The sequence below is a fragment of the Oncorhynchus tshawytscha genome, linkage group LG10 (genome assembly GCF_018296145.1).
Source record: "Oncorhynchus tshawytscha isolate Ot180627B linkage group LG10, Otsh_v2.0, whole genome shotgun sequence".
Lineage (NCBI taxonomy): Eukaryota > Metazoa > Chordata > Actinopteri > Salmoniformes > Salmonidae > Oncorhynchus > Oncorhynchus tshawytscha.
In genome coordinates, this window is record NC_056438.1 from 3,597,231 (window position 1) to 3,623,799 (window position 26,569).

General features: G+C 44.7%; 1 protein-coding gene across 2 annotated transcripts in view; it reads right to left on the reverse strand.

The window, feature by feature from the left end:
• LOC121847378 (wiskott-Aldrich syndrome protein-like) overlaps window positions 1-24,855 on the reverse strand; it is a 37,271-nt gene extending 12,416 nt beyond the window's left edge. Inside the window, exons 1-3 of one of the 2 annotated variants that reach the window (XM_042328018.1) lie at window positions 24,430-24,855; window positions 19,581-19,614; window positions 3,829-3,869 (exon numbers count right to left, since the gene is read on the reverse strand). In XM_042328018.1, coding sequence (XP_042183952.1) covers window positions 3,829-3,869; window positions 19,581-19,614; window positions 24,430-24,538 — 184 coding nt within the window. In that variant the 5' untranslated portion in view covers window positions 24,539-24,855. Of the gene's footprint in view, window positions 1-3,828; window positions 3,870-19,580; window positions 19,615-19,987; window positions 20,291-24,429 lie in introns of those variants that run through there. The other variant, XM_042328019.1, reaches the window with a different exon arrangement.
• Between the last annotated feature and the right edge of the window lie 1,714 nt (window positions 24,856-26,569).

A 26,569-nucleotide genomic window follows, 5' to 3' on the forward strand; every position in this document is an offset into this window, starting at 1 on the left:
CAGGTCCTATATACAGGTAACAACAGGTCCTATATACAGGTAACAACAGACTGTTACTAACAACAGGTCCTATATACAGGTAACAACAGGTCCTATATACAGGTAACAACAGACTATATACAGGTAACAACAGGTCCTATATACAGGTAACAACAGACTGTTACTAACAACAGGTCCTATATACAGGTAACAACAGACTATTACAGGTAACAACAGACTGTTACTAACAACAGGTCCTATATACAGGTAACAACAGGTCCTATATACAGGTAACAACAGGTCCTACAGGTATACAGGTAACAACAGGGTCCTATATACAGGTAACAACAGGTCCTATATACAGGTAACAACAGGTCCTATATATACAGGTAACAACAGGTCCTATATACAGGTAACAACAGGTCCTATATACAGGTAACAACAGGTCCTATATACAGGTAACAACAGACTGTTACTAACAGGTCCTATATGTTAGGTAACAACAGGTCCTATATACAGGTAACAACAGACTGTTACTAACAACAGGTCCTATATACAGGTAACAACAGACTGTTACTAACAGGTCCTATATACAGGTAACAACAGGTCCTATATACAGGTAACAACAGGTCCTATATAGAGGTAACAACAGGTCCTATATACAGGTAACAACAGACTGTTACTAACAACAGTTCCTATATACAGGTAACAACAGACTGTTACTAACAACAGGTCCTATATACAGGTAACAACAGGTCCTATATACAGGTAACAACAGGTCCTATATACAGGTAATATAACAGGTCCTATATACAGGTAACAACAGGTCCTATATACAGGTAACAACAGGTTCTATATACAGGTAACAACAGACTGTTACTAACAACAGGTCCTATATACAGGTAACAACAGACTGTTACTAACAACAGGTCCTATATACAGGTAACAACAGGTAACCAGGTCCTATATACAGGTAACAACAGACTGTTACTAACAACAGGTCCTATATACAGGAAACAACAGGTCCTATATACAGGTAACAACAGACTGTTACTAACAACAGGTCCTATATACAGGTAACAACAGGTCCTATATACAGGTAACAACAGACTGTTTACTAACAACAGGTCCTATATACAGGTAACAACAGGTCCTATATACAGGTAACAACAGGTCCTATATACAGGTAACAACAGGTCCTATATACAGGTAACAACAGGTCCTATATACAGGTAACAACAGGTCCTATATACAGGTAACAACAGGTCCTATATACAGGTAACAACAGGTCCTATATACAGGTAACAACAGGTCCTATATACAGGTAACAACAGACTGTTACTAACAGGTCCTATATACAGGTAACAACAGACTGTTACAACAGGTAACAACAGGTTACAGGTAACAACAGGTCCTATATACAGGTAACAACAGACTGTTACTAACAGGTCCTATATACAGGTAACAACAGGTCCTATATACAGGTAACAACAGGTCCTATATACAGGTAACAACAGGTCCTATATACAGGTAACAACAGACTGTTACTAACAACAACAGTTCCTATATACAGGTAACAACAGACTATATACAGGTAACAACAGGTCCTATATACAGGTAACAACAGGTAACAACAGGTCCTATATACAGGTAACAACTATACAGGTAACAACAGGTCCTATATACAGGTAACAACAGGTCCTATATACAGGTAACAACAGGTCCTATATACAGGTAACAACAGGTTCTATATACAGGTAACAACAGACTGTTACTAACAACAGGTCCTATATACAGGTAACAACAGACTGTTACTAACAACAGGTCCTATATACAGGAAACAACAGGTCCTATATACAGGTAACAACAGACTGTTACTAACAACAGGTCCTATATACAGGAAACAACAGGTCCTATATACAGGTAACAACAGACTGTTACTAACAACAGGTCCTATATACAGGTAACAACAGGTCCTATATACAGGTAACAACAGACTGTTACTAACAACAGGTCCTATATACAGGAAACAACAGGTCCTATATACAGGTAACAACAGGTCCTATATACAGGTAACAACAGACTGTTACTAACAACAGGTCCTATATACAGGTAACAACAGGTCCTATATACAGGTAACAACAGACTGTTACTAACAATAGGTCCTATATACAGGTAACAACAGGTCCTATATACAGGTAACAAGACTGTTACTAACAACAGGTCCTATATACAGGTAACAACAGGTCCTATATACAGGTAACAACAGACTGTTACTAACAACAGGTCCTATATACAGGTAACAACAGACTGTTACTAACAACAGGTCCTATATACAGGTAACAACAGGTCCTATATACAGGTAACAACAGACTGTTACTAACAACAGGTCCTATATACAGGTAACAACAGGTCCTATATACAGGTAACAACAGGTCCTATATACAGGTAACAACAGGTCCTATATACAGGTAACAACAGGTCCTATATACAGGTAACAACAGGTCCTATATACAGGTAACAACAGACTGTTACTAACAATAGGTCCTATATACAGGTAACAACAGGTCCTATATACAGGTAACAACAGACTGTTACTAACAACAGGTCCTATATACAGGTAACAACAGACTGTTACTAACAACAGGTCCTATATACAGGTAACAACAGGTCCTATATACAGGTAACAACAGACTGTTACTAACAACAGGTCCTATATACAGGTAACAACAGACTGTTACTAACAACAGGTCGTATATACAGGTAACAACAGGTCCTATATACAGGTAACAACAGGTCCTATATACAGGTAACAACAGGTCCTATATACAGGTAACAACAGGTCCTATATACAGGTAACAACAGGTCCTATATACAGGTAACAACAGGTCCTATATACAGGTAACAACAGGTCCTATATACAGGTAACAACAGGTCCTATATACAGGCAACAACAGACTGTTACTAACAGGTCCTATATACAGGTAACAACAGACTGTTACTAACAGGTCCTATATACAGGTAACAACAGACTGTTACTAACAGGTCCTATATACAGGTAACAACAGGTCCTATATACAGGTAACAACAGGTCCTATATAGAGGTAACAACAGGTCCTATATACAGGTAACAACAGACTGTTACTAACAACAGTTCCTATATACAGGTAACAACAGACTGTTACTAACAACAGGTCCTATATACAGGTAACAACAGGTCCTATATACAGGTAACAACAGGTCCTATATACAGGTAACAACAGGTCCTATATACAGGTAACAACAGGTCCTATATACAGGTAACAACAGACTGTTACTAACAGGTCCTATATACAGGTAACAACAGGTCCTATATACAGGTAACAACAGGTCCTATATACAGGTAACAACAGGTCCTATATACAGGTAACAGACTGTTAGTAACAACAGGTCCTATATACAGGTAACAACAGGTCCTATATACAGGTAACAACAGACTGTTAGTAACAACAGGTCCTATATACAGGTAACAACAGACTGTTAGTAACAACAGGTCCTATATACAGGTAACAACAGACTGTTAGTAACAACAGGTCCTATATACAGGTAACAACAGACTGTTAGTAACAACAGGTCCTATATACAGGTAACAACAGACTGTTAGTAACAACAGGTCCTATATACAGGTAACAACAGACTGTTAGTAACAACAGGTCCTATATACAGGTAACAGACTGTTAGTAACAACAGGGGAGATGACTTCTCTATATTATGTAGAGCACTGAGAGAAACATCAGAGAACTGCCCAGTCATCACTTGTTCTGTAAATAAAGAATGAGTTTTTTTTTTAAACGAGGGATGCAGACTCACTCCTCTTAATGGCGGCCTTGATAGAGGAGAGAGGTCCTTGGCTGGAAGAAAAGAAAAGAAACAAGTCAGTGATTATATTGGTTCATTCACCTTCTCTTTCCTTCCATTACAGAAGACCCAGAGCAGGTTTCCTTCCACAAACAAAGCTGGTGTGTGTGTGTGTGTGTGTGTGTGTGTGTGTAGTGTGTGTGTGTGTGTAATTGTGTGTGCGTGTGTGGTCTATTTGTATGTACTCAACAACACATATCGTCAGACAAACCACAGATGCTTTAAATGATCTGAGCAGTTTATTTCCCCTTTGTAGCACTCTGTCACAGACTGATCAGTCAACACACTGTCCAACCTAGAGCTAACAGACTGGTCAGTCAACACACTGTCCAACCTAGAGCTAACAGACCGGTCAGTGTACACACTGTCCAACCTAGAGCTAACAGACCGATCAGTCAACACACTGTCCAACCTAGAGCTAACAGACTGATCAGTCAACACACTGCCCAAACTAGAGCTAACAGACTGATCAGTCAACACTATCCAACCTAGAGCTAACAGACTGATCAGTCTACACACTGTCCAACCTAGAGCTAACAGACTGGTCAGTCAACACACTGTCCAACCTAGAGCTAACAGACTGATCAGTCAACACACTGTCCAACCTAGAGCTAACAGACTGATCAGTCAACATACTGTCCAACCTAGAGCTAACAGACTGGTCAGTCAACACACTGTCCAATCTAGAGCTAACAGACTGATCAGTACACACTGTCCAACCTAGAGCTAACAGACTGATCAGTCTACACACTGTCCAACCTAGAGCTAACAGACCGATCAGTCAACACTGTCCAACCTAGAGCTAACAGACCGATCAGTCAACACTGTCCTACCTAGAGCTAACAGACTGATCAGTCTACACACTGTCCAACCTAGAGCTAACAGACTGATCAGTCTACACACTGTCCAACCTAGAGCTAACAGACTGATCAGTCTACACACTGTCCAACCTAGAGCTAACAGACTGATCAGTCTACACACTGTCCAACCTAGAGCTAACAGACTGATCAGTCAACACTGTCCAACCTAGAGCTAACAGACCGATCAGTCAACACTGTCCAACCTAGAGCTAACAGACCGATCAGTCAACACAGTCCAACATAGAGCTAACAGACCGATCAGTCAACACTGTCCAACCTAGAGCTAACAGACCGATCAGTCAACACTGTCCTACCTAGAGCTAACAGACTGATCAGTCTACACACTGTCCAACCTAGAGCTAACAGACTGATCAGTCTACACACTGTCCAACGTAGAGCTAACAGACTGGTCAGTCTACACACTGTCCAACCTAGAGCTAACAGACTGATCAGTCTACACACTGTCCAACCTAGAGCTAACAGACTGATCAGTCTACACACTGTCCAACCTAGAGCTAACAGACTGATCAGTCTACACACTGTCCAACCTAGAGCTAACAGACTGATCAGTCTACACACTGTCCAACCTAGAGCTAACAGACTGGTCAGTCAACACTGTCCAACCTAGAGCTAACAGACTGGTCAGTCAACACTGTCCAACCTAGAGCTAACAGACTTATCAGTCAACACTGTCCAACCTAGAGCTAACAGACTGATCAGTCTACACACTGTCCAACCTAGAGCTAACAGACTGATCAGTCAACACACTGTCCAACCTAGAGCTAACAGACTGGTCAGTCTACACACTGTCCAACCTAGAGCTAACAGACTGATCAGTCTACACACTGTCCAACCTAGAGCTAACACACTGATCAGTCATCACACTGTCCAACCTAGAGCTAACAGACTGATCAGTCAACACTGTCCAACCTAGAGCTAACAGACCAATCAGTCAACACTGTCCAACCTAGAGCTAACAGACCGATCAGTCAACACAGTCCAACATAGAGCTAACAGACTGATCAGTCTACACACTGTCCAACCTAGAGCTAACAGACTGATCAGTCTACACACTGTCCAACCTAGAGCTAACAGACTGATCAGTCTACACACTGTCCAACCTAGAGCTAACAGACTGATCAGTCTACACACTGTCCAACCTAGAGCTAACAGACTGATCAGTCTACACACTGTCCAACCTAGAGCTAACAGACTGGTCAGTCAACACTGTCCAACCTAGAGCTAACAGACTGGTCAGTCAACACTGTCCAACCTAGAGCTAACAGACTTATCAGTCAACACTGTCCAACCTAGAGCTAACAGACTGATCAGTCTACACACTGTCCAACCTAGAGCTAACAGACTGATCAGTCAACACACTGTCCAACCTAGAGCTAACAGACTGATCAGTCTACACACTGTCCAACCTAGAGCTAACAGACTGATCAGTCTACACACTGTCCAACCTAGAGCTAACAGACTGGTCAGTCTACACACTGTCCAACCTAGAGCTAACAGACTGATCAGTCTACACACTGTCCAACCTAGAGCTAACACACTGATCAGTCAACACACTGTCCAACCTAGAGCTAACAGACTGATCAGTCAACACTGTCCAACCTAGAGCTAACAGACCGATCAGTCAACACTGTCCAACCTAGAGCTAACAGACCGATCAGTCAACACAGTCCAACATAGAGCTAACAGACTGATCAGTCTACACACTGTCCAACCTAGAGCTAACAGACTGATCAGTCTACACACTGTCCAACCTAGAGCTAACAGACTGATCAGTCTACACACTGTCCAACCTAGAGCTAACAGACTGGTCAGTCAACACACTGTCCAACCTAGAGCTAACAGCCTGATCAGTCAACACACTGTCCAACCTAGAGCTAACAGACTGGTCAGTCTACACACTGTCCAACCTAGAGCTAACAGACTGATCAGTCTACACACTGTCCAACCTAGAGCTAACAGACTGATCAGTCAACACACTGTCCAACCTAGAGCTAACAGACTGATCAGTCTACACACTGTCCAATCTATAGCTAACAGACTGGTCAGTCAACACTGTCCAACCTAGAGCTAACAGACTGATCAGTCAACACACTGTCCAACCTAGAGCTAACAGACCGATCAGTCAACACTGTCCAACCTAGAGCTAACAGACCGATCAGTCAACACACTGTCCAACCTAGAGCTAACAGACTGGTCAGTCAACACTGTCCAACCTAGAGCTAACATACTGGTCAGTCAACACACTGTCCAACCTAGAGCTAACAGACTGGTCAGTCAACACACTGTCCAACCTAGAGCTAACAGACTGGTCAGTCAACACACTGTCCAACCTAGAGCTAACAGACTGGTCAGTCAACACACTGTCCAACCTAGAGCTAACAGACTGGTCAGTCAACACACTGTCCAACCTAGAGCTAACAGACTGGTCAGTCAACACACTGTCAACCTAGAGCTAACAGACTGGTCAGTCAACACACTGTCCAACCTAGAGCTAACAGACTGGTCAGTCAACACACTGTCCAACCTAGAGCTAACAGACTGGTCAGTCAACACACTGTCCAACCTAGAGCTAACAGACTGGTCAGTCAACACACTGTCCAACCTAGAGCTAACAGACTGATCAGTCTACACACTGTCCAACCTAGAGCTAACAGACTGATCAGTCAACACTGTCCAACCTAGAGCTAACAGACTGATCAGTCAACACACTGTCCAACCTAGAGCTAACAGACTGATCAGTCAACACTGTCCAACCTAGAGCTAACAGACCGATCAGTCAACACTGTCCAACCTAGAGCTAACAGACCGATCAGTCAACACAGTCCAACATAGAGCTAACAGACTGATCAGTCTACACACTGTCCAACCTAGAGCTAACAGACTGATCAGTCTACACACTGTCCAACCTAGAGCTAACAGACTGATCAGTCTACACACTGTCCAACCTAGAGCTAACAGACTGGTCAGTCAACACACTGTCCAACCTAGAGCTAACAGCCTGATCAGTCAACACACTGTCCAACCTAGAGCTAACAGACTGGTCAGTCTACACACTGTCCAACCTAGAGCTAACAGACTGATCAGTCTACACACTGTCCAACCTAGAGCTAACAGACTGATCAGTCAACACACTGTCCAACCTAGAGCTAACAGACTGATCAGTCTACACACTGTCCAATCTATAGCTAACAGACTGGTCAGTCAACACTGTCCAACCTAGAGCTAACAGACTGATCAGTCAACACACTGTCCAACCTAGAGCTAACAGACCGATCAGTCAACACTGTCCAACCTAGAGCTAACAGACCGATCAGTCAACACACTGTCCAACCTAGAGCTAACAGACTGGTCAGTCAACACTGTCCAACCTAGAGCTAACAGACTGGTCAGTCAACACACTGTCCAACCTAGAGCTAACAGACTGGTCAGTCAACACACTGTCCAACCTAGAGCTAACAGACTGGTCAGTCAACACACTGTCCAACCTAGAGCTAACAGACTGGTCAGTCAACACACTGTCCAACCTAGAGCTAACAGACTGGTCAGTCAACACACTGTCCAACCTAGAGCTAACAGACTGGTCAGTTAACACACTGTCCAACCTAGAGCTAACAGACTGGTCAGTCAACACACTGTCCAACCTAGAGCTAACAGACTGGTCAGTCAACACACTGTCCAACCTAGAGCTAACAGACTGGTCAGTCAACACACTGTCCAACCTAGAGCTAACAGACTGGTCAGTCAACACACTGTTCCACCTAGAGCTAACAGACTGATCAGTCTACACACTGTCCAACCTAGAGCTAACAGACTGATCAGTCAACACTGTCCAACCTAGAGCTAACAGACTGATCAGTCAACACACTGTCCAACCTAGAGCTAACAGACTGGTCAGTCAACACACTGTCCAACCTAGAGCTAACAGCCTGATCAGTCAACACTGTCCAACCTAGAGCTAACAGACTGATCAGTCAACACACTGTCCAACCTAGAGCTAACAGACTGATCAGTCAACACTGTCCAACCTAGAGCTAACAGACTGGTCAGTCAACACACTGTCCAACCTAGAGCTAACAGACTGGTCAGTCAACACACTGTCCAACCTAGAGCTAACAGACTGGTCAGTCAACACACTGTCCAACCTAGAGCTAACAGACTGGTCAGTCAACACACTGTCCAATCTAGAGCTAACAGACTGATCAGTACACACTGTCCAACCTAGAGCTAACAGACTGATCAGTCTACACACTGTCCAACCTAGAGCTAACAGACCGATCAGTCAACACTGTCCAACCTAGAGCTAACAGACCGATCAGTCAACACTGTCCTACCTAGAGCTAACAGACTGATCAGTCTACACACTGTCCAACCTAGAGCTAACAGACTGATCAGTCTACACACTGTCCAACCTAGAGCTAACAGACTGATCAGTCTACACACTGTCCAACCTAGAGCTAACAGACTGATCAGTCTACACACTGTCCAACCTAGAGCTAACAGACTGATCAGTCAACACTGTCCAACCTAGAGCTAACAGCCTGATCAGTCAACACTGTCCAACCTAGAGCTAACAGACTGATCAGTCAACACACTGTCCAACCTAGAGCTAACAGACTGATCAGTCAACACTGTCCAACCTAGAGCTAACAGACTGGTCAGTCAACACACTGTCCAACCTAGAGCTAACAGACTGGTCAGTCAACACACTGTCCAACCTAGAGCTAACAGACTGGTCAGTCAACACACTGTCCAACCTAGAGCTAACAGACTGGTCAGTCAACACACTGTCCAATCTAGAGCTAACAGACTGATCAGTACACACTGTCCAACCTAGAGCTAACAGACTGATCAGTCTACACACTGTCCAACCTAGAGCTAACAGACCGATCAGTCAACACTGTCCAACCTAGAGCTAACAGACCGATCAGTCAACACTGTCCTACCTAGAGCTAACAGACTGATCAGTCTACACACTGTCCAACCTAGAGCTAACAGACTGATCAGTCTACACACTGTCCAACCTAGAGCTAACAGACTGATCAGTCTACACACTGTCCAACCTAGAGCTAACAGACTGATCAGTCTACACACTGTCCAACCTAGAGCTAACAGACTGATCAGTCAACACTGTCCAACCTAGAGCTAACAGACCGATCAGTCAACACTGTCCAACCTAGAGCTAACAGACCGATCAGTCAACACAGTCCAACATAGAGCTAACAGACCGATCAGTCAACACTGTCCAACCTAGAGCTAACAGACCGATCAGTCAACACTGTCCTACCTAGAGCTAACAGACTGATCAGTCTACACACTGTCCAACCTAGAGCTAACAGACTGATCAGTCTACACACTGTCCAACGTAGAGCTAACAGACTGGTCAGTCTACACACTGTCCAACCTAGAGCTAACAGACTGATCAGTCTACACACTGTCCAACCTAGAGCTAACAGACTGATCAGTCTACACACTGTCCAACCTAGAGCTAACAGACTGGTCAGTCAACACTGTCCAACCTAGAGCTAACAGACTTATCAGTCAACACTGTCCAACCTAGAGCTAACAGACTGATCAGTCTACACACTGTCCAACCTAGAGCTAACAGACTGATCAGTCAACACACTGTCCAACCTAGAGCTAACAGACTGATCAGTCTACACACTGTCCAACCTAGAGCTAACAGACTGATCAGTCTACACACTGTCCAACCTAGAGCTAACAGACTGGTCAGTCTACACACTGTCCAACCTAGAGCTAACACAATGATCAGTCAACACACTGTCCAACCTAGAGCTAACAGACTGATCAGTCAACACTGTCCAACCTAGAGCTAACAGACCGATCAGTCAACACTGTCCAACCTAGAGCTAACAGACCGATCAGTCAACACAGTCCAACATAGAGCTAACAGACTGATCAGTCTACACACTGTCCAACCTAGAGCTAACAGACTGATCAGTCTACACACTGTCCAACCTAGAGCTAACAGACTGATCAGTCTACACACTGTCCAACCTAGAGCTAACAGACTGGTCAGTCAACACACTGTCCAACCTAGAGCTAACAGCCTGATCAGTCAACACACTGTCCAACCTAGAGCTAACAGACTGGTCAGTCTACACACTGTCCAACCTAGAGCTAACAGACTGGTCAGTCTACACACTGTCCAACCTAGAGCTAACAGACTGATCAGTCAACACACTGTCCAACCTAGAGCTAACAGACTGATCAGTCTACACACTGTCCAATCTAGAGCTAACAGACTGGTCAGTCAACACTGTCCAACCTAGAGCTAACAGACTGATCAGTCAACACACTGTCCAACCTAGAGCTAACAGACCGATCAGTCAACACTGTCCAACCTAGAGCTAACAGACCGATCAGTCAACACACTGTCCAACCTAGAGCTAACAGACTGGTCAGTCAACACTGTCCAACCTAGAGCTAACAGACTGGTCAGTCAACACACTGTCCAACCTAGAGCTAACAGACTGGTCAGTCAACACACTGTCCAACCTAGAGCTAACAGACTGGTCAGTCAACACACTGTCCAACCTAGAGCTAACAGACTGGTCAGTCAACACACTGTCCAACCTAGAGCTAACAGACTGGTCAGTCAACACACTGTCCAACCTAGAGCTAACAGACTGGTCAGTCAACACACTGTCCAACCTAGAGCTAACAGACTGGTCAGTCAACACACTGTCCAACCTAGAGCTAACAGACTGGTCAGTCAACACACTGTCCAACCTAGAGCTAACAGACTGGTCAGTCAACACACTGTCCAACCTAGAGCTAACAGACTGGTCAGTCAACACACTGTCCAACCTAGAGCTAACAGACTGGTCAGTCAACACACTGTCCAACCTAGAGCTAACAGACTGGTCAGTCAACACACTGTCCAACCTAGAGCTAACAGCCTGATCAGTCAACACTGTCCAACCTAGAGCTAACAGACTGGTCAGTCAACACTGTCCAACCTAGAGCTAACAGACTGATCAGTCAACACACTGTCCAACCTAGAGCTAACAGACTGGTCAGTCTACACACTGTCCAACCTAGAGCTAACAGACTGATCAGTCTACACACTGTCCAACCTAGAGCTAACAGACTGATCAGTCAACACTGTCCAACCTAGAGCTAACAGACTGATCAGTCAACACACTGTCCAACCTAGAGCTAACAGACTGATCAGTCAACACTGTCCAACCTAGAGCTAACAGACTGGTCAGTCAACACACTGTCCAACCTAGAGCTAACAGACTGGTCAGTCAACACACTGTCCAACCTAGAGCTAACAGACTGGTCAGTCAACACACTGTCCAACCTAGAGCTAACAGACTGATCAGTCAACACTGTCCAACCTAGAGCTAACAGACTGGTCAGTCAACACACTGTCCAACCTAGAGCTAACAGACTGGTCAGTCAACACACTGTCCAACCTAGAGCTAACAGACTGGTCAGTCAACACACTGTCCAACCTAGAGCTAACAGACTGGTCAGTCAACACTGTCCAACCTAGAGCTAACAGACTGATCAGTCAACACACTGTCCAACCTAGAGCTAACAGACTGATCAGTCTACACTGTCCAACCTAGAGCTAACAGACTGATCAGTCTACACACTGTCCAACCTAGAGCTAACAGACTGGTCAGTCAACATACTGTCCAACCTAGAGCTAACAGACTGATCAGTCAACATACTGTCCAACCTAGAGCTAACAGACTGATCAGTCAACATACTGTCCAACCTAGAGCTAACAGACTGATCAGTCAACATACTGTCCAACCTAGAGCTAACAGACTGATCAGTCAACACACTGTCCAACCTAGAGCTAACAGACTGGTCAGTCAACACTGTCCAACCTAGAGCTAACAGACTGGTCAGTCAACACACTGTCCAACCTAGAGCTAACAGACTGGTCAGTCAACACACTGTCCAACCTAGAGCTAACAGACTGGTCAGTCAACACACTGTCCAACCTAGAGCTAACAGACTGGTCAGTCAACACTGTCCAACCTAGAGCTAACAGACTGATCAGTCAACACACTGTCCAACCTAGAGCTAACAGACTGATCAGTCTACACTGTCCAACCTAGAGCTAACAGACTGATCAGTCTACACACTGTCCAACCTAGAGCTAACAGACTGGTCAGTCAACATACTGTCCAACCTAGAGCTAACAGACTGATCAGTCAACATACTGTCCAACCTAGAGCTAACAGACTGATCAGTCAACATACTGTCCAACCTAGAGCTAACAGACTGATCAGTCAACATACTGTCCAACCTAGAGCTAACAGACTGATCAGTCAACACACTGTCCAACCTAGAGCTAACAGACTGGTCAGTCAACACTGTCCAACCTAGAGCTAACAGAATGGTCAGTCAACACACTGTCCAACCTAGAGCTAACAGACTGGTCAGTCAACACACTGTCCAACCTAGAGCTAACAGACTGGTCAGTCAACACTGTCCAACCTAGAGCTAACAGACTGATCAGTCAACACACTGTCCAACCTAGAGCTAACAGACTGATCAGTCTACACTGTCCAACCTAGAGCTAACAGACTGATCAGTCTACACACTGTCCAACCTAGAGCTAACAGACTGGTCAGTCAACATACTGTCCAACCTAGAGCTAACAGACTGATCAGTCAACATACTGTCCAACCTAGAGCTAACAGACTGATCAGTCAACATACTGTCCAACCTAGAGCTAACAGACTGATCAGTCAACATACTGTCCAACCTAGAGCTAACAGACTGATCAGTCAACACACTGTCCAACCTAGAGCTAACAGACTGGTCAGTCAACACTGTCCAACCTAGAGCTAACAGACTGGTCAGTCAACACACTGTCCAACCTAGAGCTAACAGACTGGTCAGTCAACACACTGTCCAACCTAGAGCTAACAGACTGGTCAGTCAACACTGTCCAACCTAGAGCTAACAGACTGATCAGTCTACACACTGTCCAACCTAGAGCTAACAGACTGGTCAGTCAACACTGTCCAACCTAGAGCTAACAGACTGGTCAGTCAACACACTGTCCAACCTAGAGCTAACAGACTGGTCAGTCAACACACTGTCCAACCTAGAGCTAACAGACTGGTCAGTCTACACACTGTCCAACCTAGAGCTAACAGACTGATCAGTCTACACACTGTCCAACCTAGAGCTAACAGACTGATCAGTCAACACTGTCCAACCTAGAGCTAACAGACTGGTCAGTCAACACACTGTCCAACCTAGAGCTAACAGACTGATCAGTCAACACTGTCCAACCTAGAGCTAACAGACTGGTCAGTCAACACACTGTCCAACCTAGAGCTAACAGACTGATCAGTCTAAACACTGTCCAACCTAGAGCTAACAGACTGATCAGTCTACACACTGTCCAACCTAGAGCTAACAGACTGATCAGTCTACACACTGTCCAACCTAGAGCTAACAGACTGATCAGTCAACACACTGTCCAACCTAGAGCTAAATGTGTGTTTTAATCGACCACCATTGATTAAACAAGCCTGTGGGTTTAATTTGAACCTGATCTAAAACATGCAGAGACATGACCACACCAATATAACACCTCCTATAAGGATTAGACGCCTCCAGAGAAACATCACTGCTGTTCTCTCTGTCTGCTGTAGTGTCTAGTTCAACAGTCTGCTGTTCTCTCTGTCTGCTGTAGTGTCTAGTTCGTCTGTCTGTTGTTCTCTCTGTCTGTTGTTGTGTCTAGTTCAACAGTCTGCTGTTCACTCTGTCTGCTGTAGTGTCTAGTTCAACAGTCTGCTGTTCTCTCTGTCTGCTGTGGTGTCTAGTTCAACAGTCTGCTGTTCACTCTGTCTGTTGTTGTGTCTAGTTCGTCTGTCTGTTGTTGTGTCTAGTTCGTCTGTCTGTTGTTCTCTCTAGTTCAACAGTCTGCTGTTCTCTCTGCCTGTGCTTTCTCTCCTACTCTCTTTCCTTCCCTCAGAGGAAACCCAGAGGATAACGGCGGAAAGCTCATATCCTCTCAAGAGGGAAACTTTACGACAAAACAATCACAAACAACCTTGAACGTTGACAGAGTCTACATACCCAAACTGTGGAGTACCTTCAGCCTCTCTGTCTGTTGTAGTGTCTCTGTTCCTCTGTCTGTTGTAGTGTCTCTGTTCCTCTCTGTCTGTTGTAGTGTCTCTGTTCCTCTCTGTCTGTTGTAGTGTCTCTGTTCCTCTCTGTCTGTTGTAGTGTCTCTGTTCCTCTCTGTCTGTTGTAGTGTCTCTGTTCCTCTCCTGTCTGTTGTAGTGTCTCTGTTCCTCTCCTGTCTGTTGTAGTGTCTCTGTTCCTCTCTGTCTGTTGTAGTGTCTCTGTTCCTCTCTGTCTGTTGTAGTGTCTCTGTTCCTCTCCTGTCTGTTGTAGTGTCTCTGTTCCTCTCTGTCTGTTGTAGTGTCTCTGTTCCTCTCTGTCTGTTGTAGTGTCTCTGTTCCTCTCTGTCTGTTGTAGTGTCTCGTTCTGTCTCTGTTCCTCTCTCTGTCTGTTGTAGTGTCTCGTTCTGTCTCTGTTCCTCTCTCTGTCTGTTGTAGTGTCTCGTTCTGTCTCTGTTCCTCTCCTGTCTGTTGTAGTGTCTCTGTTCCTCTCTCTGTCTGTTGTAGTGTCTCGTTCTGTCTCTGTTCCTCTCCTGTCTGTTGTAGTGTCTCGTTCTGTCTCTGTTCCTCTCCTGTCTGTTGTAGTGTCTCGTTCTGTCTCTGTTCCTCTCCTGTCTCTGTTCCTCTCCTGTCTGTTGTAGTGTCTCGTTCTGTCTCTGTTCCTCTCTCTGTCTGTTGTAGTGTCTCGTTCTGTCTCTGTTCCTCTCCTGTCTGTTGTAGTGTCTCGTTCTGTCTCTGTTCCTCTCCTGTCTGTTGTAGTGTCTCGTTCTGTCTCTGTTCCTCTCCTGTCTGTTGTAGTGTCTCGTTCTGTCTTTGTTCCTCTCTCTGTCTGTTGTAGTGTCTCGTTCTGTCTCTGTTCCTCTCCTGTCTGTTGTAGTGTCTCGTTCTGTCTCTGTTCCTCTCCTGTCTCTGTTCCTCTCCTGTCTGTTGTAGTGTCTCGTTCTGTCTCTGTTCTCTCTCTGTCTGTTGTAGTGTCTCGTTCTGTCTCTGTTCCTCTCCTGTCTGCTGTAGTGTCTCGTTCTGTCTCTGTTCCTCTCTCTGTCTGTTGTAGTGTCTCGTTCTGTCCCTGTTCCTCTCTCTGTCTGTTGTAGTGTCTCGTTCGGTCTCTGTTCCTCTCCTGTCTGCTGTAGTGTCTCGTTCTGTCTCTGTTCCTCTCTCTGTCTGTTGTAGTGTCTCGTTCGGTCTCTGTTCCTCTCCTGTCTCTGTTCCTCTCCTGTCTGCTCTACTTTCTGAGTATACTGCTGGTTTATACAGAACAGAGCAATGTTGACTTCTAGCTGCTAACTATGTCCAGATCCATGAGTCACACATAACCCATCCCAGCTAGCAGGCCACTTCAAACACAGGAGGGGGAGGGTGAACAAACTCCCCTTATACCCTACTTGAACCTCCTGCTCTTCCCTCACTTCTGCTCATCCCTCCTTCCTCACTTCTGCTCATCCCTCCTCCCCCTCCTGCCCTTCCCTCCTTCCCCCTCCTTCTCTTCCCCCTACTTCTCTTCCCCCCTCCTGCTCTTCCCTCCTTCCCCTCTCCTGCTCTTCCCTCCTTCCCCCTCCTTCTCTTCCCCCTCCTGCTCTTCCCTCACTTCTTGTACCTTCTGCTATACCCTTTCCATCTTCCTCTACCCCCCTCCCCTCCCCTCCTCTCCTCTCCCTCCCCTCCACTCCTCTACTCCCCCTCCCCTCCTCTACTCCCCCTTCTCCTCCTCTCCTCTCCTCCTCTACTCCCCCTTCTCCTCTCCTCCTCTACTCCCCCTCCCCTCCTCTCCTCTCCTCTCCCCTCCCCTCCTCTCCTCTCCCCTCCACTCCTCTACTCCCCCTCCCCTCCTCTACCCCCCCTCTACTCCCCCTTCTCCTCCTCTCCTCTCCTCCTCTACTCCCCCTCCCCTCAACTCCTCTCCTCCTCTACTCCCCCTCCCCCTCTACTCCCCCCTCCCCTCAACTCCTCTCCTCCTCTACTCTCTACTCCCCCTCCCCTCTACTCCCCCTCTCCTCCTCCCCCAAACTATTTGCTTACATGCATCAGTATATACTTCCTGACATTGAATAATAATCTCCTAAACCTCTGGGTTAAGAGGTTGCCTTCAAACTCTGATCTAAGGTCAGTTTTTCTTTTGCATTTCCCCCTTCTTACAGTTAAAGCCTAACATCAGGTTGGGCTAAACTGATTTCAGATCAGCGTCTGAAGTTTGGGGAAACTTCTATCCACAGCCAGAGGAACCTCTGTTACCGTGCCAACCGACCGTAGCTGGAGCCACATAGTTCCAGGGTTGTGTCACAGAGGCAGAAAATAAGTAGTCCCGGCCCAACCTCAACACCGCACCGGGATACTTACTGCAACAGCTGTGAGACGGCTGAGAGAGAGAGAGAGAGGAACAAGTAGTCCCAGCTGTGTTTTAAATAAGATTTAATTTAATTTATTTATTTACATGGTGGAATGGAAACACTTCAGGATGTAAAGCGAAGCAAAGAGATTTAATTCCATCCACCAATACGAAACATATTGCTTGTAACACAGAAACGTCTTTATTTTCGGTATTTTGATCCCGAACAACGTTTATTAGAGGTATGGTTAGCGCCATTTTGAAATGCACAGTAAAAGTTACACTATTCAAAATAAGGAAGTTATGTTTATGGCCGTATCAATCTGCTCTAAGTCTCTAGCTTCATGAGGAAGATGTGTTTATGGCCGTATCAATCTGCTCTAAGTCTCTAGCTTCATGAGGAAGTTATGTTTATGGCCGTATCAATCTGCTCTAAGTCTCTAGCTTCATGAGGAAGTTATGTTTATGGCCGTATCAATCTGCTCTAAGTCTCTAGCTTCATGAGGAAGTTATGTTTATGGCCGTATCAATCTGCTCTAAGTCTCTAGCTTCATGAGGAAGTTATGTTTATGGCCGTATCAATCTGCTCTAAGTCTCTAGCTTCATGAGGAAGTTATGTTTATGGCCGCCCCGACAGAAATGGCCACCAGAGATGTCCACCTCGCTTCGCGTTCGAGAAGAATTTCGCTACACTCGCATTAACATCTGCTAACCATGTGACCATTAACATCTGCTAACCATGTGACCATTAACATCTGCTAACCATGTGACCATTAAAATGTATTTTGATCTGCTCTCAGTCTCTCGCCTCATGAGGAAGATGTGTTATTGTCATATCATTTAAGAGGGTTGTTCTTATCTTTCAAAATACTGTGTGTTTCCTGTTTCCATATATGGTTTGACACCAGCCAATTTATGCTAATTCATGAACACAGAGGTCACGGTCTCAGTACATTCTGGAATTACAAAAACTATTTTTCCGATGATGCAACAATGCCAATATGGCGATTTAGAATTAGCTGGTGTTCTAAAGCTGAGTGTTTCCATTCCTCTTTAACGTTTGACCTGCTTATACGTCACAGAAATATTGTTCAGAAGGGTGACTGTACAGTTCTACAGTCCCGCTCAGCCAACCATATAAAACCACTAGCCATGCTAACAGCTCCTAGCACCACAGTACTACAGTCCTGCTCAGCCAACCATATAAAACCACTAGCCATGCTAACAGCTCCTAGCACCACAGTACTACAGTCCTGCTCAGCCAACCATATAAAACCACTAGCCATGCTAACAGCTCCTAGCACCACAGTTCTACAGTCCCGCTCAGCCAACCATATAAAACCACTAGCCATGCTAACAGCTCCTAGCACCACAGTACTACAGTCCTGCTCAGCCAACCATATAAAACCACTAGCCATGCTAACAGCTCCTAGCACCACAGTTCTACAGTCCCGCTCAGCCAACCATATAAAACCACTGGCCATGCTAACAGCTCCTAGCCCGACAGTTCTACAGTCCCGCTCAGCCAACCATATAAAACCACTAGCCATGCTAACAGCTCCTAGCACCACAGTTCTACAGTCCCGCTCAGCCAACCATATAAAACCACTAGCCATGCTAACAGCTCCTAGCACCACAGTACTACAGTCCTGCTCAGCCAACCATATAAAACCACTAGCCATGCTAACAGCTCCTAGCACCACAGTTCTACAGTCCCGCTCAGCCAACCATATAAAACCACTAGCCATGCTAACAGCTCCTAGCCTGACAGTTCTACAGTCAACCATATAAAACCACTAGCCATGCTAACAGCAAGTGTGTGCAAAGCAAGGTCATCATTTATATGGCAGATGAGTAATAGCAGAGGAAAAATGGGCTGCATCCCAAACGGCACCCTTTTCCCTATATAGTGACCTACTATAGACCAGAGCCCTATTCCCTATATAGTACACTACTATAGACCAGAGCCCTATTCCCTATATAGTACACTACTATAGACTAGAGCCCTATTCCCTATATAGTGCACTACTTTAGACAAGAGCCCTATTCCCTACATAGTACACTAGTATAGACCAGAGCCCTATTCCCTATATAGTACACTAGTATAGACCAGAGTCCTATTCCCTATATAGTACACTAGTATAGACCAGAGTCCTATTCCCTATATAGTGCACTACTATAGGCCATATTCCCTATATAGTACACTAGTATAGACCAGAGCCCTATTCCCTATATAGTACACTACTTTAGAAGAGGGACCATTGGGAACAGGGGGTCATTTGGGACACTCTGGTCAGAAGTAGTGCACAACAGATAGAATAGGGTACAGTTTGAGATACACAATATGTCCGTCAAAACTAGCAGATCTCTCACCTGAGTCTGTGGTCTTTCTGCCTTTCTGAGCGCTCTGTGGAGAGAGAAATAGAGAGAGAGAGAGCAGAGAAGAGGGGAAGGGAGAGAGAAGAGGGGAAGGGAGAGAGAAGAGGGGAAGGGAGAGAGAAGAAGGGGAAGGGAGAGAGAAGGGGAAGGGAGAGAAAAGAGGGGAAGGGAGAGAGAAGAGGGGAAGGGAGAGAGAAGGGGAAGGGAGAGAAAAGAGGGGAAGGGAGAGAGAAGAAAGGAAGGGAGAGAGAAGAGGGGAAGGGAGAGAGAAGGGAGATAGCGAAATAGAGAGGGAACGAGAGAAGCCTTGGTCAAGACATCGCCACACAAACTCATTCATCTCTTCTCCTCCCTGTAACTCATTTCTATAAAAGGAGAATTAATTCTCAAATGAAACGTACCTGGTCCAATAGAATAAATATATAGATAACTCCCCAGCATCTAAAGTTCCTCTTGTCTCCGCTTCAGATAAAACAAACATCCACAGAACGATCACAGCAGAAGTCCAACACTTCAGTAAACTGAAGAGCCAAAGGAAAGAAGGAAAGCCCACCGCTGTCCAATGAAACTCTCTCTCTCTCCGGGGTTCCAGAATGTGGAAATGATGATTGGAACCCTTTGCCAATCCCTGAATGCTGATTGGCTGGTTAAAATAAAGACTGAAGCGGTGATGGGCTGAGCAGCAGAAAACACCAGTCAGTCTGGGGGAGTCATCAATGTTTCCAGCTGCATTAGAACTTATTATAGCCTGTTAACTACAACTCCGAGAGCAGAGAAGCTTAAAGGCTGTACTGTACATTGAGTTGTAACGCATTACCAAATCAAACCAAGACCATAATAAACTGGGTGGTTCAATGGCTGACAGCCGTTGGTATATCAGATCGTATACCACGGGTATGACAAAATATTACTGTTGTAATTACATTGGTAACTAGTTCATAACAGCAAGAAGGCACACCTCAGGGGTTTTGTGGTATATGGCCAATATTCCATGGCTAAGGACTGTATACGGGCACTCCCCGTTGCGTCGTGACCAAGAACAGCCCTTAGTCGTGGTATATATCACAACACCTCGGGCCTTATTGCTTAAACATAATGTTGCTATGAATGCTATGCTGAATGGGTGGGGCTAAAGCTTCAGAGGGTGTGAACGATGCTGAATGGGTGTGGCTAAAGCTTCAGAGGGTGTGAACGATGCTGAATGGGTGTGGCTAAAGCTTCAGAGGGTGTGAACAATGCTGAATGGGTGGGGCTAAAGCTTCAGAGGGTGTGAACAATGCTGAATGGGTGGGGCTAAAGCTTCAGAGGGTGTGAACAATGCTGAATGGGTGGGGCTAAAGCTTCAGAGGGTGTGAACAATGCTGAATGGGTGGGGCTAAAGCTTCAGAGGGTGTGAACAATGCTGAATGGGTGGGGCTAAAGCTTCAGAGGGTGTGAACGATGCTGAATGGGTGTGGCTAAAGCTTCAGAGGGTGTGAACAATGCTGTATGGGTGGGGCTAAAGCTTCAGAGGGTGTGAACAATGCTGAATGGGTGGGGCTAAAGCTTCAGAGGGTGTGAACAATGCTGAATGGGTGGGGCTAAAGCTTCAGAGGGTGTGAACAATGCTGAATGGGTGGGGCTAAAGCTTCAGAGGGTGTGAACAATGCTGAATGGGTGGGGCTAAAGCTTCAGAGGGTGTGAACGATGCTGAATGGGTGTGGCTAAAGCTTCAGAGGGTGTGAACAATGCTGAATGGGTGGGGCTAAAGCTTCAGAGGGTGTGAACAATGCTGAATGGGTGGGGCTAAAGCTTAAGAGGGTTGAATGGGTGGAGACAAAGAAGAGCTCTCCTGTAGTAGTACCAAAACATTCAGGGGCCAATTTCTCAAAAAGTGGAGTTACAAGTTTATCAACTTTCAAAGCAGAACTACTTTCCCATTGTTCCTCAACTACAGTGTATGCTATACCTTTTTACTAGCTCGGAGTCTCTACTTTTAATTTATTTGATTATTTTATACTTTTATTGTAAAATACCATTTCTAATTTTGCTACATAAGACCGAATCGAGCCGGTCGGTCACATGAATCCAGTGGAAACCATTTTCCCCTTGCGCAAAAACAGCTGTCTGTCTGTCCCCAGGTCACTGTTGGACGAAACGGAGGGCCTGGGATAGGCTGTTGGGGGAAACAGAAGGCCTGGGATAGGCTGTTGGGGGAAACAGAGGGTCTGGCTGTGATAGGCTGTTGGGGGAAACAGACAGAGGGTCTGGGATAGGCTGTTGGGGGAAACAGAGGGTCTGGCTGTGATAGGCTGTTGGGGGAAACAGACAGAGGGCCTGGGATAGGCTGTTGTTCGCTTGCGATGAATGGGGCGATGAATGGGTGTTGGAACGTCATCTCTCACGAATTCGGAAGCGGTGAAAACTCTTTGGTGTTAAAACCCATAAAAACAACTGTGCTAGCGCATGCGCACAGGAAGTCCCGTGATCAAATGTGACTACGGACGTCGCAAATGCCCGGCCAACTGATCCGTTCTGACACCGGCCCTGGCTCACGATACAGTAACTCAACAAGAACAAATACATATTCCCAGGAAACGGAGACCAATCAAATGATTGGCATGCAGGTGCGGTTTGGACGTTTCACCGTTAGAACGTGAATAATTATCATTCACGATTGACAGCGATGATGAGCATATTTAGAAATGAGGTATGCCTAACTTGTAGTGCCGAGCGATTAACCCGAAATGTTGGTTATTTTTCGTTTTTTAAAGAAATAATTGACAGAGGTTGGTTCAATTATTTGAATTCCATTTCGTTCAGTTGTTTTTGTTTTCCTGTGAGCTCAATGTGCACATTGCAGTTTCTCTAGAGATAAATCAGATCCAGACGGAACTGTACGATGTAGTAGGGAGTTGTAGTTTACAACAGGCTAATACATAGTTTAGTGCAGAAAACACAGTAATTAACTACAATGACCATGATGCTTCTCTAAGTGATTTGATAGCTGGTATTCAGCAGTCATAAAGCCTTATTTCCTTCGAAGAACGACTAAAATCGTGATTTTTTTTTGTCAGACAGCAGCTCTATAGGGCTGAGATGATAACTTGGAATGAGATAATAAAGTCATCAAATAAAATTAACGTAATATACAGAACTGAAAATGTGTATTATAGTAATGTCGATGGCTAATAAGTGATTGGCAGAAATAGTCGATCATTATCATCATTTGACGTTTATTCATCGTTTTATTCTGTGTTACAGCATTCAACATAATCAAAACCTGTGATTTTTTGTTGTTGTAAGCAATTTATTTATATAGCCCTTCGTACATCAGCTGATATCTCAAAGTGCTGTACAGAAACCCAGCCTAAAACCCCAAACAGCAAGCAATGCAGGTGTAGAACCACAAACTCTTACACGTTTATGAATAATGCACTAATTCTAAACCCCTGAAGGAGTTCATTCCATTCATAATCGAACCGACCTCAAAAAAAGGCACTAATTGCTCAGCACTACTAACTTGGTGATTCAGGGTGTTAAAAAAATAGACATTTTATTGTGGAAAATAGGCAGACGTTGCAATTGGTTGATGAATATTATGCATATTCATTAATTATATAGAACTATAGTACATAGAATGATATGGTCAATAGCTACATCATTAGGCAAGACTGCCTCCTCTTCTTGTGCACCAGACTCATGGAATAGTCCACAATCCCTGCTTCATCTAGATATGTTAGTGCTGCTGAATGGAATAATCTACAATCCCTGCCTCATCTAGATATGTTAGTGCTACTGAATGGAATAGTCCACAATCCCTGCCTCATCTAGATATGTTAGTGCTACTGAATGGAATAATCTACAATCCCTGCCTCATCTAGATATGTTAGTGCTACTGAATGGAATAATCTACAATCCCTGCCTCATCTAGATATGTTAGTGCTACTGAATGGTATAGTCCACAATACCTGCCTCATCTAGATATGTTAGTGCTACTGAATGGAATAGTCTACAATCCCTGCCTCATCTAGATATGTTAGTGCTACTGAATGGTATAGTCTACAATCCCTGCTCCATCTAGATGTGTTAGTGCTACTGAATGGTATAGTCTACAATCCCTGCTCCATCTAGATGTGTTAGTGCTACTGAATGCAATTTAAAATATTGATGTGAGACTGTTATGGAGGAGCGTAATTTTATTTTTTAAAGCTGGATCATGTTGTTATATTGTATTGTACGTTTTAATTCTGTAATGTATTGGTTGTTGCTGCCTTCTTGACCAGGTCTCCCTTTGAAAAAGACACTCTGGGTCTCAATGGGCTTTTCCTGGTTAAATAAAAGTTCAATAAAAATTACAAAAATATGTTGGTACAAACGTTGCGGGAAATGACGCCATTTAAATTGTTATTTTTCACTTACATCTCACACGTATTTTTTAAAATAAAAAAATAAATAACACTACACTGATTGTATCATTTTCTTATGATGACATCCATCACACTGACAATGTACTTTAAACCGAAAAACATAGCACATAGCCCATAGCACATAGCCCATAGCCCATAGCACATAGCCCATAGCACATAGCACATAGCCCATAGCCCATAGCACATAGCCCATAGCCCATAGCACATAGCCCATAGCCCATAGCCCATAGCACATAGCCCATAGCACATAGCCCATAGCACATAGCCCATAGCCCATAGCCCATAGCACATAGCCCATAGCACATAGCCCATAGCACATAGCCCATAGCACATAGCCCATAGCACATAGCCCATAGCCCATAGCACATAGCCCATAGCCCATAGCACATAGCACATCAACTATTCTGTGGGATTGTTGTTTGGTGAGATGTTACCTCCAGATGAGTTGGTCGGTCGTGGAGGCTGTCTTCTTCCGACAGGTTCCCTCGGTTCCCCTCTCAAACTCTCCTGCTGTTCGTCCTCCACTCTCCTCGCCTCGGCCATCGCAGAGAGAGAGAGAGACACTATTCTAGTGTGGGAACGAAGACAACAAGCGCTACAAGTCCAAAACAATGGATAACAACATGTCCCTATCGCATAGGAACCGACCGGCAGCCAGTGGCGTGCGACTTTTACCTACACAAACTCGCATATAACTTTCCCCAAAACAAGTTGACCACCGTGAATATCCTTCGCCAACGTTGGGATTGTGTAAAATGATCACAAAGAGATGAAAAACAATAGCTATTTGTTGACAATAATAACAGTAGAGACTTTCGAATAATAGGTAGTTTGTCTGACCAGTCTTGCTCCACGCACGTCATTACGTAAGACCAGGAAGAGATCTTGGTCCGGACGTAAGACCAGGAAGAGATCTTGGTCCGGACGTAAGACCAGGAAGAGATCTTGGGATGTGGACGGTCGTTACTAGTTATCACAGCCACACAAAAAAAATCATACGGTTGTCTCCATTTTTTGTTGTTGATTTCCCTAATTTGAAAAATACTTAAAGATAAATTGCGCTAAACCTGCGGTTTAGAGGCGTAACCAGGCCTCAGCTTCTGCAGATACTCTCTCTAAGATACTCTCCAGTAGGAAACCTGTGTTTTCTCATTTCTCCTTGCTCCCTCAAAACAATATTTATACATGGAATTTATACATACCAAAGGGATGTTCTATCTATCTATTCCTTATGTCACAATTTACTGGGATACATTTCTCAATAATATCTGTTTGAAGAAAAGGTTTGGTTATTACCAACACAAACACCTGCTTGTTAACAAGGTCAAAGGTCTCTTTTCAGAATGATTCATAAGCATCACTACCCTGTGAATCATTACCTGAAGAAACTCAACAAATATATTCACATGAACTGTACGTTTGGTGTTGAGCATCCCAGAACCAGTTCAGTATTTAATTTGCCATTGTCTACATGTAAATAAATGGCAAGATTTTTGTGGATTTATAATATTCTTGATGACTTTTGTTTATTATGGGAGAATGTGCTGCTCAGTTTCCTTACTTACAATAATACCTACAATAAGGCTGCAATACCTCTTAAATGTAATGGTGCTAATGGGAACATGTCATATTCATAAATAAATAAAACACACTCTTCCTTGTTTTCTATAAGGACCAGTATATTAAGACCATTCTACATTCTTCCAATCAGAAAACTGTTATAAACAAATCAATAAAAAAAATGTGTATTTTAAGGTCTTTGTTGTGATTTTAACCCTAACCACACTGCTAAGCATATGCCTAACCCTAATGGGGAGGCAGGGTAGCCTAGTGGTTAGAGTGTAGAGGAGGCAGGGTAGCCTAGTGGTTAGAGTGTAGAGGAGGCAGGTAGCCTAGTGGTTAGAGTGTAGGGGAGGCAGGTGGCCTACTGGTTAGAGTGTAGAGGAGGCAGGTAGCCTAGTGGTTAGAGTGTAGAGGGGGCAGGATAGCCTACTGGTTAGAGTGTAGAGGGGGCAGGATAGCCTACTGGTTAGAGTGTAGAGGAGGCAGGTAGCCTACTGGTTAGAGTGTAGAGGCGGTATGGTAGCCTAGTGGTTAGAGTGTAGAGGCGGTATGGTAGCCTAGTGGTTAGAGTATAGAGGGGGCAGGATAGCCTACTGGTTAGAGTGTAGAGGCAGTAGGGTAGCCTAGTGGTTAGAGTGTAGAGGGGGCAGGATAGCCTAGTGGTTAGAGTGTAGAGGTGGTATGGTAGCCTAGTGGTTAGAGTGTAGAGGCGGTATGGTAGCCTAGTGGTTAGAGGGTAGAGGGGGCAGGATAGCCTAGTGGTTAGAGTGTAGAGGCGGTATGGTAGCCTAGTGGTTAGAGCGTAGAGGGGGCAGGTAGCCTAGTGGTTAGAGTGTAGAGGTTGTATGGTAGCCTAGTGCTTAGAGTGTAGAGGCGGTATGGTAGCCTAGTGGTTAGAGCGTAGAGGGGGCAGGATAGCCTAGTGGTTAGAGTGTAGAGGCGGTAGGGTAGCCTAGTGGTTAGAGTGTAGAGGTGGTATGGTAGCCTAGTGGTTAGAGTGTAGAGGTGGTA